Consider the following 16,080-nt stretch of genomic DNA (forward strand, 5'->3'; position numbering starts at 1 on the left):
CTTTTAGTTATGCTACGTCAGCAAATCTGTTAGAATCTTCTCACTTATGGATGTGCATTAACATCCATACAAATTACTCGCCCATCTCTAAGCAATTCAAGTCATTTTCGTGAATTTTTCAGCGCTATTTTCACAACCCCTCAGAGTAATAGGCTGCAACCAAACTTTAACTACATCAATTCCATATTTTATGACGATTCATTGTAATCCTAGGCAGCTATCATCATTTACTTGCCCTATTTTAATTACTATTCATTAAAATAAATAATATATAAATATTATATATGAGTTAAATAAATGTTCATATATAAGTTAAAATAAGTAAATAATGATTTATTTTCCTCTTACTTTGATTACTACTCACTTATTTTGAATTATTACTATCCATGGTGATCGTCGTATACTTCACCTATGTTTGTAATTTTTGGCGTCGCGGGGAAAATTTTTCTTTTCGCTGTATTAACAGCCTTCTCAACTTTGACTTCAAGCCCATAATCATGTTTCGTCAGAAATGACTATTCGAGACCGAACACTTTCACCTTCATCATCAAATCTTTGTTTCAGTAATACTTTATCAAGCTGTGAGGACGCAAATTTTTCTCTTCTGAAACGCTCTTACCGAATAAAGTTGCTGATTGTTGTGAAATAACTGTATGAAGCCTCATTGCATACTGGCCTATGAAAATTTCCCTTTTTAGCCTGCCACAAATGGCCAATATCCTTTATCTCTTGAAGTATTTTCATCTTCCTGCACTTCAGATATCGTACGCCTGACACGTCTTATACGCTTGACGTGAGGAGCACAACGAAAGTTTACATAACGATCTATTTATCACCTGTTCACTAAATTTTATGAACTTACTATAAAATTTTGCTAGGTTACATTTCAGTTTTGAAGAACTATGTTTCATTTCTTACAGTCATAATACTCCAAAAATCTGCAGACTTTATTTCAAACACTCGTTTAGTACGGTCCATGATATTTCGGTCCCGACTTTCCAATCCCGCCATTTCAGTCCCTTCGTTTCTGTGCTGCGATTCAAACTTCTATTCCTACTCCTTCCAGGCCTTTCTCCATATGATGCAATTCAGGTACTTCACTGATAAAACTTTTATTTCATTAATTCAGTAACGTAGCTAACAAAGTATCGTCTAGTTATAAAATGAGAATATTATAAATAGATATAAATTAGAACTAGAACAATATTATAGCTCTGTAGTGAACAGAATGTATTCAGCTCTTAAGAGGAAAGCGTGCACAGATGGGTTAAATCTCTGTTTTTTTTTCTTTTTTTTTTTTTTTCTTCAGTTCTATACCATCATCGAAATATTCATCTGGAAATATCTTTCTAAGATTAGCCATTTCCTTTGAGCAAAGGTTTGCTAAATAACTTCAGTTTTTTTTTTTTTTTGTTCTGATATTGGTATTAAGTATAAATATTTCTGTTTCCGTAACTACAGTAATTCTGTAACAAAAAGAAATGACAAGAAAAGCGATTCTTCATAAAATTACAGTATTAATTCTGAAAAAAAATCTTACATCCTTTATTTCAGTTTCCAGCGAAAGTTTTAATCATATGTATTTAAATTTTTGATATGCATAATAGTGAAAAATAAAGCTTCTAAAATTTAATTTTATAAATAATAAATATGTATACTATTTTCCATAAATTTTTATGAAATTCGTATGTATTTCAAACGCAATTTCATATATCACTTTATATAAAATTAATTTCTTTGCATTCTCTTTTACTCGCGGTATTTGTTTTTCTAAATACGTAGTCCTATATTTATGAAAAATTTGTTAATTACAGTTTCCCTACGAAGTCATTGTTAAGCAAAATTTCAAGAAACCCTAATTTGTTCTTTCTTGATGCTTTTGAATTTCATCTCGTAACTTGACAAAACAATTATTTTGTTGCTTTTCAGGAATCAAGAAACTATTTATGTGATGTTTTCCTTTTCACTTTTTAGCTCTCTTTAGTCGCATATTTTACTTCGATTTATTATGAATGTAGTATATAGAATTTCTAGTTAAGAAAATTCCGTCGGCTCTGTCTCGATTTATTGGCTTTAAAAATTGCAACCAAAGGGCCATTTTAAGATAAGCTTCTTATGCGACATCAAATAAAATAATAATAATTTTAAAATATTACTTTATTACTATTTGGTGCCAACTGAAATCCTGAATTCTCGTGACTAATCGAAATCACGGATCGAGAAAATAATGCTCATTTAATATTTTCCTCTTATTCTTAGCCCACCAGCGGCCGAGCGGTAAAGACGCTGAACACTGGTAGTTCGGTCTGAGGTTCGAATCCCGCGAACGGGCTGGCTGCATGGGCGTTTTCGTGGTTTTCCCCATGTGTAACGTGTATACGAGCCAGTTTCCCTTAGAAAGTCCTCCACGAAAGGCATCCCTCCCTTTAGGCAGATAGCCCTCGTGTGCTTTGCCATAATTAAATACACCAAACACCTCTTATTCTTAATATCAGTTAAACGCAATTTAAAGATATTAAATTCTCAATTAATTTTAAAATGAAATTTCACTTTGGGAACGGCATTAAAAAGTGCTTTGTACGAAGATATATTCATTACATATTACCTGCGATTTTGTAAATTAATGAACTCATTTATCCAGTGTTCTCGATCTTGCGGTGGAGGATTTCAGACAAGAAAACTACAATGCGAAAAGATTCTAGCACCTCTCAGCCAAACTATCCAGTTACCACCATCCAAGTGCCTTAAAACGAGGCCGAAAGCTATCAAGAAATGCAATCTCAAACCTTGCCCACCACCTCCAAGGACTACTACTACTACAACTACAACTACCACAATTGCCACCATGGATCCTGTCATGAAGACAGCTGATGACACTGAAGTTGTCACCAATTATCCAGATGAGCAGGTGTTCGTACAAAAGTACCCCAACAGGTAATCTCTAAGTTATTATATACTTTTTTCATTTCTTTTAAAATAGCAGCTTGCCTTTAAATTTATTTTAAAATTGCTCACGTAAAATTTAAATTCCGTATAATTTCTGATACAAAATATAATATCACGCAAGCAATAAACATTGGAGCTTTAGATCAAAATTGAAACACTCTTAGATCAATAATAAGTTCAAAGCTTATACACAGGCCTTGTATGTCCAAGTAATATTTATATTTACACTCATGTCCATAAATTAAGGATAATTCGGAGTCACGCGGAAATCGAACTCTATAATAAATATATTACCTGTAAAATCACTACACACATCTTCAAGAATCATATGCAAATTTCAGGAAGTAACCAGATGACACCGATGGTGCGTCACAATGACGAGAGTGATATAAGGAATACAGGCAAAGAAGTCAAATTGTTCGCAGGCGCTTTATAAGCATTTCAGTGCGATAACCGAATAGTTATGACACAAAGGACGCATTTGGATGATTTTTTACGTGGTAGAATTATCGGCCGTCTGGAATGTGGGCGTACCCAACTGGAAGTATCAGACAAACTTCGAATTGCCCAGAGTGTCATCTCCAGACTTTGGCAACGATTCCAAGATGATGGTAAGTAGACGTTACATTACAGGTCGCCCCAGAGTTACAACGCCGAATGAGGACCGGTATTTGGCAGTTACTGCCAAAAGAAACAGGCGGAGCACAGCCTCAGACCTGTCTCGTCAGCTCTCTTCAGCCACTGGTACGACAATTTCAAGGCAGACCGTGTACAGACGCTTAGGGCAGATTGGTCTATATGCTCGTAGACCTGTCAGATGCGTTCCACTTACTGCAACTCACTGTCGCCTACAGTTAGCCTGGAGTAGAGAGCATGCATTGTGGACACCGCAACAGTGGGCTTGTGTGATGTTTTCCGTCGAATCCAGGTTTAGCTTGCAGTCTGATTTTCGCCGGACTTCCATATGGAGAGCTCCAGGTACCCGTTACCACCAAGAAAACATCATTGAACGACACCGTTACGGTGGTGCAGGAGTGCTCGTTTGGGGTGGAATTATTCTGGGTTCCAGAACTGACCTGCATGTTCAAATTGGAACCATGACAAGCCAAATCTATCGGGACGTCATTCTGGAACAACATGTACGTTTGTTTTGGGGCACCATGGGCGCACAATTTGTGTTTATAGATGACAACGCCTGTCCTCACCGTGCAAACATCGTAAGCGAATGCCTTCAATCGGAGGATGCCATCCGTATGGACTGGCCAGTATTCTCACCGGACTTGAATCCAGTAGAGCACTTGTGAGATATGCTTGGCCGACGAGTTGCAGCCCGTCAACCTCCTCTTACATGTGTACCGGAACTTCGGAGAGCATTGCTTTTTGAGTGGTGTAAAATCCCCCAAGATCAGATCGATAGTTTGATACTCAACATGCCTAGGCGTTGTACGGACTGTATTGCATCGTCTGGGAGACATACAATGTATTAACAATCATACCAACCATGTAATATTGGTTTTTTGTAAATAGGTTTTTTTTTTTTTTTTTTTCTTGTAATTTGCTCCAGGAAGAAAAAATTGCTAATTTTTTTAATAATATCAAAGATATAGCATCTCTTTTTGCTCTTTACCTTTTGTTTAATAAATAAGCTTCACAAATAAGTCAAATTTGTTTTGCTTCTAACTCTTCCTTTGCTTGATTTTGCATTATCCTTATTTTATGGATATGAGTGTATATTTTTATACGGAAGAAATAATCCCTTCAGCCAGGATGACTAGTAACACTGTAAGACTTTTACAATAAAGTCAGGTTACTCAGGCGGTGCTCAGATGCAGCCAAAGTTTCGGCGTCATGACACAGTTGACTTTGACATTGTAATATCAAATTATAAATCAATACGAATAACTTGAGATCAGTTACAAATGCAGCCTAAGTGTAGCCTTATATGAATTTCTAATAATATGTTCGAAGCGTAATTTTAACTTCTTGTTCTCTTCTGGAAAATACAAAATTACGTAACATAAAACAGTAAATGTGATGCAACTGTAGCTTTATATAAATTTATATTTTTACAGTCTACAGCAAGTAATCTTCCTGTGTAATTCTGAAAGGTGTTTAGTTATGAGGCCTGAATATATTCTGCAACAAGTAACGAATACGAAAGTAAAAGCAGGATAAGAAATTCTAACTACTTAAATGTAGTGGCACATAAAATTTTAACTGATGAGTGAAAATAATTTCATATAACTCTAACTACAATTAATCAGTTAGATATTACAACTGTTGATACTACTTAATCATAATCAACGTGCCAACAGAACTTATATTTATTTATTAAATACATTATATGACGCCAAAAATATTTAAACCGTAAATTATATCTCGTATATGAATAGGAAAGCATAATTTGAGTAAAATAAGATAGGCTTGAAGTGAATTCCATAATTAAAGCAAGACAGCACGAGGACTTGCTAAGTGGAATTCGGAAATCTCATTCTCCCTGCTCTCTTGATATCAACCTTTTAGAATACTTTGATGTCGATAGATTTTAAATGCTTCAAATTTCTGTGGCTTGTTTATTGCACGAACTTGAGTCCGTCAACGGGTAATTTAGTTCTCCGCTGATGACTAAAAGTTCAATAAATAAGGGTGGCCAAACAATAGGGGAAAAAACAAGAGAAAATGGGCCACGGCTGTGGCATAACGCCTTGAATTGTTAATTGCTTTTCAAGTTCAAGCACTGAAATATCCTCTTTTTCATGGCGGGCAATGCGGCTGTAAAATAAAAAGAACAAGGCAAAAACCACAGCCTTCTTCGAAAAATCAGCAAGAGGGTAGAAGTGTCTAAAATAGCGGAGTAAGGTATCGAGGTAAGTTATCACTCGATAATATGTTTAAATATTTCTGAAATGTATTTTGATTCTGTATTACGGAAACAAAGAAATTTTCCTTTTATAGATATTTATAATGTGTCACTGAATTTTACTGCGCCAAAGAGTGTTTTATAGCTACCTTTGTTTTACCACTCAAATAGCGTTTATTTCAGTTTGTCTTTCTTGGTTAGCAACATGCTTATTTAGAATCTAAATCTTCTTTTCTTAGAACTGAGGTAATGGTGTGCGCTTTAGCTTTTAAGCAGTTCAGTTTTTTTTTTAAGTTCCTTATTAGTTCTGAATTCTTTGGGAAATTTACAACATTCCTTGTCAAGTTTATATTCATCGGTAAAAGTGTATTCCAATTCCAAGTCGTTGAAACTCAGTCAGTTTTTGGTTATTGTTTATATCTTTACGGATATTACATCAGAAAATTATAAATTAATGCTAATTTCTTTTATTTAAATCAAAAGTGGGTAACATATGAGTTATTTCTGCCGTGACTAAACTAAAACGCAAATTCAGAACATCTTATTTCTGATGAAGAGAGGTTCCCATTAGGTCATCTCTTGAATTGCAATGAGCTTTTTCATCTAAAAACAATACATGTAGAAATTCTGCCTATTTCTATAATAAACACCTTATGACCTTAGGATGGGATGTCTAGATGCTTATTCTTCTTTAGAAAAGGGATACCACTGTCGTTTCAGAAAATATTTTATTCTTTCTAAGAAACAATAAATTATGTAGTAGCATATAATATAACTTTCTCAATACAATATTGAATGCCATGTGAACAAGGAGACCAGTATGGTATTACAGCTTAATTGTGCATTCTATTTTCAAATCTTTGCAGATGATTTATCATACGACATTAAATCCAAATGCATATTAATATTGACTGATATTCTCCCTTTATATATTACGATTGTTGAATTTTCTAGCCGCTCGGACGAGATAGTGATTAGTGACACTGACTGCCGTATCTAAAGGCCTGGGTTCGAATCTCGCAGAAGGTATGAATGCTTGTAAATGTACAGTGTCTACGATGCATGAGTGCGCTTAAAATACACAACGAATTGAAAGGTCTCTCGAATGGTTTGGTTGCAAGGGAAGAAGATCGGAGAATCTACCCAGCCCCTCCGGTGCTGTCCTTCAAAATTGGAGCTGAGCTAGGACTAAGTCGCATCGTCACCTATATGGTACTCAGGGCTCATACTAACAACAGACACCCCTTGCAACAATAAAATTATTAGGCTTGTTCTGATTATGTCAGATAAATTAGATTAGCCACAACAACACAAAAATTTCTAGCACTTCAAGAGACAAGATTTTCCGCCAGTTTTTGAAACGGCCAAAAATTCGTGAGAAAAACCAATAACTTTGCTGCAGTTTTATATCTTAGAAAACTTTACAGTTCCCTTAACTTATTTCTTTTTCTGAACTTAACCACAAAAACACTTATCTTTGCATTAAAAGGCAATATTCGCCAAATAGTTTTCTACAGAAAGATATTTGCGTCAACATTGGCTGTCAATGGCCGCGAAATTAAATGTGCTGTTTTCATCCCCTATAACTATGTTCTCCTTTTTAAAATAAGCATCGTGATTAAAAAAATTTCACTCTGTTTCGTTTTTTTGTTTGTTTAAATAGCTGAGATATATATTTCTTATGTGCAGAAAACTTTTACCACTATCGAAATGAACTCATGACAAAAATATATCTTCTGGCTGGAATTATCAAGCTGACGCATATATTATTCCACATATAAGTTGTCTGGCACGTGTTTACTTATAGAAGGAAAAATACAAAATTATAAATCTTTTCATTTTCGAACATATAAGTTTGTTCGCGTCTTACAGGTTTGCTAAGCAAATGAAATTCTCATTTTTGATTTATTTGTAAAAATTTCAGATTTTAACATCATTGCATTATTTTAATTGAACCAATAATTTCGCTTTATTTATTTATTTTTATTTTTACAAAGAATACATATTTTATACACAACTGCTATGCTTATCAAATGCACTAATTTAAAGAACATTACGATCATAATACTGCAATTGATTCGGAAAGCTTCATAATGTACAGAAAAACAAGAAAAAAAAAGGGGGAGAACAATAAATACCTCAATTAGACTTTAAAATTAAAATAAAAATTTTTGCTATATTTCAGTAAATAAATTTCATTGTAATAATATTCTTAAATAAAAATTAAAAGAGTAAAAAAACAAGACTATCTTTATTCTTAGCAAATCGAGCTGTCAGAAAATAGAAGTGTCCAATATTGTATGTCAGTACCCTTTACATTTAGTTACTTATTCTAGCTCAGTTTGGCTGTCTGACTGATTGATAATTTCCTTTCCAGACGCGTGACTCTGAAAGCATCAGGCCAAGCCATTCTTTTTAAGGGATCGAATGCCAAATTTCATTGTCCGGTGTTCCCAGCTTCCAACACTAGCCGGGTTCTCTGGTTCAAAAACCAAACAAGAATGCCACCATCCACCACCAGCAATTGGCCACGAGTCTCCGTGTCCGGAAAAGGAGCCCTTCGAATTCATAAGATCACGTTCTCGGATGCCGGGACATACACGTGCTTGGCGGGCGCTTTTAGGAGCGACGTGATTGTGCAAGTAAAGCCTTTGCCTACAAGACAACCCGAAATGCTATACTCAGATACGAGTGAGTGTGGCATCTTTCATATCGTGACTTTATATCCATATTGCTTTGAATTTCGAATAATCTGTTTCAGCATATGCGACATGAAGCACGGTTTATTGTAGAAAATATAAAAAACAAAATTAGAAATTAGGTGCTGAAACCAAATGGATAATAAAGGCTAGGACTGGCATTATGAAGTGAAATTAGCAACACTGAAATTATCAACAGCTGAAAAGACACCAATTGTATCAGCAGACTTATCAAAACCTAAGCTAAAATTCAGAACTTCACTTAGTATTTTTTTATTATTTTCACATTAGTATTTAATTAATTATATTTTAATTTTACACCCTGTTTCCCTTCTGTATCTGAAGCAAGTGCCTCTCACGCCCCATCCTCGAACGATTTTCATAAGCAATGTGAAACGTTTAATCAAATGAAGGTCAAATATGGTTGACTATTGTAATAACTAAATCAGCAGGTACACCATTTGAATAGTATTATTAATTTAAAGTAGCACGTTCCTATAAAACATTTTGTAACTTTAGATAACATACATATCGACTTCTTGGGGTTAATGTATGTATAATATACCAAAATATACTTAACAGCAATTTGTATAATGATTTCTCATGTAGGGTATCATTTCTCTAAAACTAATATTCTTGCATCTCTAAACGATTGTATAGAAATTATTTCAACATATACTAATTGCTTGTCATAAAAATATATCTATTATTAATCATTAACATTAAATAATTTTTCTGTTTTGTACTTTAAATAATTTGTACTTCGAGTACCACATCTTGGAATTATATTCATCACTGAAATATTGCTTTATCAATGTGAAAGCCTGAAAGATGAATTCTCCGACTTTTACTGCAGCAGAACACTAAATAAATGTAGCCAAAAAATTTTTTTTTTTCCTTTTGTGCTTGTAAAAATTTTGCTCCCGTTGGACACAAACAAAAGAGTTCTTTATGGCGAATTGGAATTGCCAACTCTCATTCCTTTAATTAAATACTTATTCCTATTTAAAATGCCTCCCTTTATATATTCTATAATACGAAATATTAAGAGCATAGGACATATGTTAACATTGTAAGGATTTTAAGTTTTACTAACGTTTATTTTATTTTAAAACTTTGCTATCTTCTCTTATTTTCTATTTCTGGCCAGAATAAGCGAGAGGAGAATTGTTTATGCTAACGAGGTTTCAAAATGTATAGTATTTAAGATGTGGCTTTTAGCCAAGAGAAGAGACAGACTTCTCGCTGCCTTACCACGCGCGTGCTTTTCAGTCAGTTCATGTCTGCCTTGAAAGGCCACAACTTAGTTCCCTCTGATATTGGAGGAAATATTGTAGTTTTGCATTTTGCTCACTATATGCGTAGTGTCAATGGGCCAATCTTCGCGTTAATAGTCTCTGTAAAGCATCTAAGTTTAGTTCTTATTAAGTTAGTTTATTTCTTATTTTCTACGTTTTAGACTTAAGTGCTGGTCTCTGTATCCCGAAGTGCAGGAGCGGCTGTACACTGTGAAAAATAAAGGATTCAGTTAACCCTTCTTGATGGTGCTGTTTGTCCTACACACTCACAACCATAGTTTAAGTAAGCTCTCTGCTCCCATTCAGGATTAGTAAATGTTTCCAGAGGCAATTAGAAAGAACAGAAGTTCTACATACATAACAAACATAGGTTAATTAAAATACACTTTACAAGTTTTCTATGTTTCCCTCTTAAATTAATCGTCATAATTTAGACTCACTGAAACTGGTTAAACTGACGAAATAGAAGAAGGACAGGAAAGTTCATCATAAAAATAACGTGTTGATTAAAGCACAGTTTACAAAAAAGTAAGGTCTGTAAACAGAACCATTCAGTAATGCTGTAGGTGAATGCCGTGTCAGCTGTAGACATATAAAATTCATTTCTTTTTTATAGAACTATTCTCTTATATGTAAAGAAATCGAGAATCAATATGTTTCGTTCTCAAATGACGACCAAGAGTTCTCATAAAATGTTGCGCGCTCTAATTATCATTCCACAACAGAGCTGGTCCTTGTAACGTCTTCGAACTTTTCTTCATATAGTAGCGTGAGCGATGCCAGTAACTTCCGGATTGAAGAAGCATCAGACAGGTTGTCTTTTTGACTTTTATTTAACATAACAATAAATTTTGCTTTTAACATCTCGGGAATAACATAATGCATTTTTAAAGAGGGAAATTATCTTTGCAGACGTAAAACGTCTAGACGCTAGCAAGTCTCAAGTCATTCTCGTCTCCTTATCTTTCCTACTCTTTAAAGAGTAAACAAACAATAGCAAGGAAATGAGATCCAAACTCCCATTTTAAATCTTCCGCTTCCAGTCAGGATGACCTTCACAGGGTTTTATCGACGCTTTTGGCTTTTCCTAATGAGAAAAATTAATTGTAAGCACATACTGTAATGATATATGGCAATCCCTCCACACTGCCCGAGGGAGGAGGCATTTCGGAAAAATCCAGGTTAGTCCCTAAATTTACATCTCCTCGAATCAAAATAAATGTCAATTAAACAATTAAATAGTGAATAGCGAAACATATATAATTACCAATAATTCTGAGTTAAACACCATAGGTTAAAATAAAAGATTACCTAGAGGTCAGTGTAAAAAATAGAACGAATATCCTAAACCCAAACCACTCAACAAACTTGCAACTAGAAATGTTTTCTCAATATTTCAAACACAGGTTATTGCCACACGTCAAATAAAACAGTACAAGCACTAGTAAGTAAACTTAAGTTTACGGAGCAAACATACAATTTTCACGGTTTCTGAAAATAAGAACTATATAATGCATATACTCGTACATTCTATATAATACACTCGCATGTGTTGGCCGAACGGCTTGGCTGTTTCTCATAGGAAAAGAAAGCCATTACTTATAAAAATATGTTGTAATGGTACCATTTTCGAAAAATTTCTCTCTTTCAATAGCGAGGGTAGTACACTGCTTCTTTAGAAGCTTATGTTAATGCTATATATTCAGCTTCCATGTTGAATAATGCGAACTTGGATCTATTCTGGTTAAGTTAAGTAGAAATTGGATGCACACTATGTTATAATAGGGAGAATTTGGTAGAAGAATTTCCCTGCAAACAAATCCTCTTGATATAACAAATGTTGCAAAATTCTATGGTAGCGTTTTGCATTAGCAGACTTAACACAAGCTTGGAAATTTGGCTTCTGCCCTTACCCGATAACGGGCGAATTGCAAATTCTTCATAATAGTTATTAACAGAATAACGGGCCTGTATTCAATATTTTAGTATAAATCTATGAAAAGCGACTCATAAAATCAATTTCACTTTTGTCGCTCAAATTCCATTCTGGTGAAACGATCTTTTGACCTATGGAAAACGGTCCTCTAATTAAACTGGGGTCAATATACGCTTTCACTTGTAATATGAAGTATCATGCAGTCGGTTACTAAACATAAGGAGAGATTTTATTGGTCTATTGACAAACATTTTAGTTGCAATTAATTAAATTACTTTAGTTGCATACTAAAAGAAAAAAAAAAGAAGTTTTCAGTGTTCGTCCTACAGACAGCAAAAATCATTATTCTTGGTACGAATAAAAAAATGTTGAGAAAAGCTACACAAAAATCGGAGGAATTTGAAGGAATAAGAGAAAATCGGAAGAAATACAAATATATTCTAAATCGGGTTGGCGGGAGTATATTTGAGAATTGGGAATCTGCCTAAATTGAAAGAGTTGATATCTCTGGGTTGCAATAAAAACTCGTATGCAGTGCATACTTTGGTAGAAAATATTAATAAATATCTGGAAATCAGGAAAGATTTGACAAATAAATTTAAGTAAATATCGGCGTAATCATTTGGAAACGTGAGTAAAATTTAACAGTAGTGGAAGTTCATGAAAATTATCATTGCAAAATTCATCCAAATTTATTAATATTAGAAGTGAAAGTTACCACTGTGTTTAAATTTAAATATTATGATCATATTCACTCCACAAGCTATTCCCATGGATGAATTCATGATTACATTATTATATGCTGTATAAAATTATAATATGAAATAAGAGCATTTTTAGGAGCTCTAATGAGTATACTAATTAAATTATAACCCATACGCAGTAATAATTCCTTTCTTCAACCTAATATAATTTCTTAAATTTCATCAAATTTTAAGACGTAAAGAAAATATAGACTTTATTTCAGGTTCCATAACTTCTCTATCGACAACACCTGCTCCAACAGTAGAAAATCTCAGCAGAAAACTTACAAACCGTTCTGCCCTTCCACAAGTTCGTCATTTCTTGGTTAATATGCGCCATTTTGCTGAAGAACGCGTGAAGTCTGATCCTGTAGTCCTGGAGTATGACTGGATAGTAGGAGTATGGTCACCCTGCTCACATTCTTGTGGAGAGACGGGTATTCAGGTAAAAGAATAATAATTTGTTATTTTAAGTACAGAATGTGATCTATTTATTCCTCTTGTATATAGCATTAAAATTTCAATTATAATACCGCACATCTTCAAAATACGATTAGAGAATTTGTATCTAATTTAAATTTTTATTATAGAACTAGATATTAATCAAAGTTGAAATCTCTGACCATCTAAAAATTAATTCCTGAAATATGAATAAAAAGAAATATTACCTTAATTAAAATTAGGGCGTGCTTTTTCTCTATGGGTCATGGGTTCTTTTCCTTGCACTGTGTTCTCTTAGCAGATGAAAGCATGTTTATTTGTTTGAAAGTATTGCGACAAACTATGTCCATTCCGTATCTGAAAGGGTTCAGATTTTAATGATCAATCAAAGGGCTATTTAAAAGTGTGTATTAAATTATGTTGTATCAGTAGGGATCATCGATAGAGATGGCATATATATCTTTCATATATTTAAAAAGTGAAAAAGTATATAATGTAATTCAATAAAAATATTTAATGTTTTTAATTAGGCACATCATGAATTAAATACATTTTTATTTTAGTTCGATTAAAAGTAAAAAAATAATATTTTTTAAGAACTGCATCATTTGCTTTTAAATAGTTTAGTTTGTTTATCAGTAGCAGACAGATTAAATATGAAAGAATAATACTTTCCGTTTTTCCGAATACCCACAGACTCGAATGAAAAGTGAAACAACGCATTAAAACGAAACAGCACAAAATCATGTTTCGAAATTAATAGTCTTTTCGGGCTAAAAATGGTATAAAATAAAATACAGTTAAAATAAATTTTTTTAATAGAATAAGTATTTATTTAAAATGGCTATGACAATTAATATACTAATAGGAAAAAAAAAATTATCATACAGTGACCGCCATGGGATTTTTCCAAGAAAGCCCAAATTTCCTAAAACTGCCACGAGAAAGAGCTATTTTCTTGATTTTAATGGCAAATTATCCCTGGTTCATTAAATTAAGGCAGTGTATTAAAATTGCATAAATCGGATGCACACTATGTTATAATAGGGGAATTTGGTAGAAGAATTTCCCTGCAAACAAATCCTCTTGATACAACAAATGTTGCAAAATTCTGTGGTAGCATTTTGCATTAGCAGACTTAAGACAAGCTTGGAAATTTGGCTTCTGTATTTACACGATAACGGGCGAATTCTTTATACTAGTTATTAACAGGATAACGGGCTTGTATTCAATATTTTAGTATAAATCTACGAAAAGCGACTCATAAAATCAATTTCACTTTTGTTGCTCAAATTCCATTCTGGTGAAACGATCTTTTGACCTATGGAAAACGGTTCTCTAGTTAAACTGGGGTCAATATAAGCTTTCACTTGTAAATATGAAGTATCATGCAGTCGGTTACTGAACATAAGGAGAGATATTTATTGGTCTTTTGACAAACATTTTAGTTGCAATTAATTAAATTACTTTAGTTGCATATTAAAAGAAAAAAATGTAAAAAGCACACTATGTATTTATGCAATTTTAATACACTGCCTTAATTTTTTTGACGTATTTCAAGATGCACGTATATATACGTTCTTACAGACATCGTAAAAAATATTCTAGCACGTATATACAGCCTTGCCGGTTAGATGGTTTTAATGGTACCGTCGTACCGTCTTGCTGACGATGACTGAAGAGGTGAAACATCTCGCTGACATTTTCACCTCCCGGTCGCTGGATTGTTACCATCTTGGAAATTTCAATTAACAAACGGGTGGAACAGGTTGTGCATTTGTATACGGTTACGCACAAAAATTCTTCAGTTTCGAGCCTGATATTTATGTGTTTCAGAAACTCCCTTTACAAGTTGATAATCTTACAACATATTACTTTCTTCTTCAGTTTCCCTAAATTAAGAGACAAGCGGAAAGAAAGAGTTTCCGTACAACTAACTTTTAACTAATGAAAATTAATCTATTCATATCATCTTCCTGTCTGATTCTTCTTTTCGCTGCGTTACAAAAGACCTACCTATTGTCAAATGCTTAAGATCTTGCACGCTGTAGTTCAGAATCTCGAAGGCAGATTTCGCAGGCTCGAATTCTCGCAGGTTAGCGGCAAGATTTTTTTTTTTTTTTTTATTATTCCCTGCTAAGCAGACAATCTTCGTATGCTTTTCCATATTCAATTAAATTAATAAACTTCATACGTTACAGGAAATATTTTGCATCTAACATTATCGAAAGACGAAAATCCATGGAAACTGATTTGCAGAGAAAATTGAGCTCAAATGAAATGAAAATTTAATTCTGATTATGAATACTGTAGCTACTGATGTCTGTTTCAGCAGAGCATTCCCAAAACCAGGAAATCTAGGAAAATTAATTAACTATAATTAATGTTTCTAAAGACATACTTCTAAAGTAGCTATCTAATTACATATTAGTATTTCTGTACAATTCATTATTAGCATAGCTGTCACGCAAACTGAACAGTGAGATCACCGCTTAGGTGAATGAATTAGTTTATTATGGAAATGTTATATTGTTGACTAAATGTAAAATTTATGTAAATCACATTTAAAATAAACATTTTTCACTTTCTGTGGTTCTGACATTTTTTACTAATACACGCAATAATCAATTCAGATTTTTTGCTTTGAATATATTCTACGAGCAATAGCTATCGATATATGCAATGAATTACAAATTTACATGATTCACATTTAATAAATCCCTCACTTAATACTGAAATGTTTACAGTCATTTAGCAGCGACAGTGCGACTTTTTCTACAACTAACTATCACTGAAGATATGCTATTCACTTTGAAACTTCCAGTTGATATTACCCTTTTCAATAACTCATTATCGTAAAAGATTTACGGAAACAATACTTTGGGGAATTTTAAGTACTAAATAAAGGTAGACGTACCACAGTTTCAACTTCGATGATACTAAGAACATTAGTTCTTGGGAGAATTTCATTTAAATGTAATATTAAGAGTAATAATCCATGTATGCTTTATTGGTAATTCGATAGTATGTAAAACATTGCACTGAAACGTATTCAAGGATTTAGGCTTTATACAATCTCTAGGAAAATCTTGAAAAAGCCGTCTGTTTACCTTGTTTATTTCTTCTCAATGTTAATTTCGTTTCGTATTCAATGTCA

General features: G+C 33.4%; 2 protein-coding genes across 2 annotated transcripts in view; one reads left to right on the forward strand and one right to left on the reverse strand.

The window, feature by feature from the left end:
• LOC118186513 (protein madd-4-like) overlaps positions 1 to 16,080 on the forward strand; it is a 246,373-nt gene that overhangs the window by 204,399 nt on the left and 25,894 nt on the right. The window contains exons 14-16 of the mRNA XM_085823406.1: positions 2,642 to 2,934; positions 8,184 to 8,497; positions 12,707 to 12,927. Coding sequence (XP_085679532.1) covers positions 2,642 to 2,934; positions 8,184 to 8,497; positions 12,707 to 12,927 — 828 coding nt within the window. The remainder of the gene's footprint in view (positions 1 to 2,641; positions 2,935 to 8,183; positions 8,498 to 12,706; positions 12,928 to 16,080) is intronic.
• Positions 1 to 16,080, reverse strand: part of LOC118189745 (BLOC-1-related complex subunit 8) — a 108,811-nt gene that overhangs the window by 14,143 nt on the left and 78,588 nt on the right. The gene's annotated exons all lie outside the window — the stretch shown is intronic.

The sequence above is a fragment of the Stegodyphus dumicola genome, chromosome 9, assembly GCF_044657685.1.
Source record: "Stegodyphus dumicola isolate Sdum_Otavi_A_Nest chromosome 9, ASM4465768v1".
Classification (NCBI taxonomy): domain Eukaryota; kingdom Metazoa; phylum Arthropoda; class Arachnida; order Araneae; family Eresidae; genus Stegodyphus; species Stegodyphus dumicola.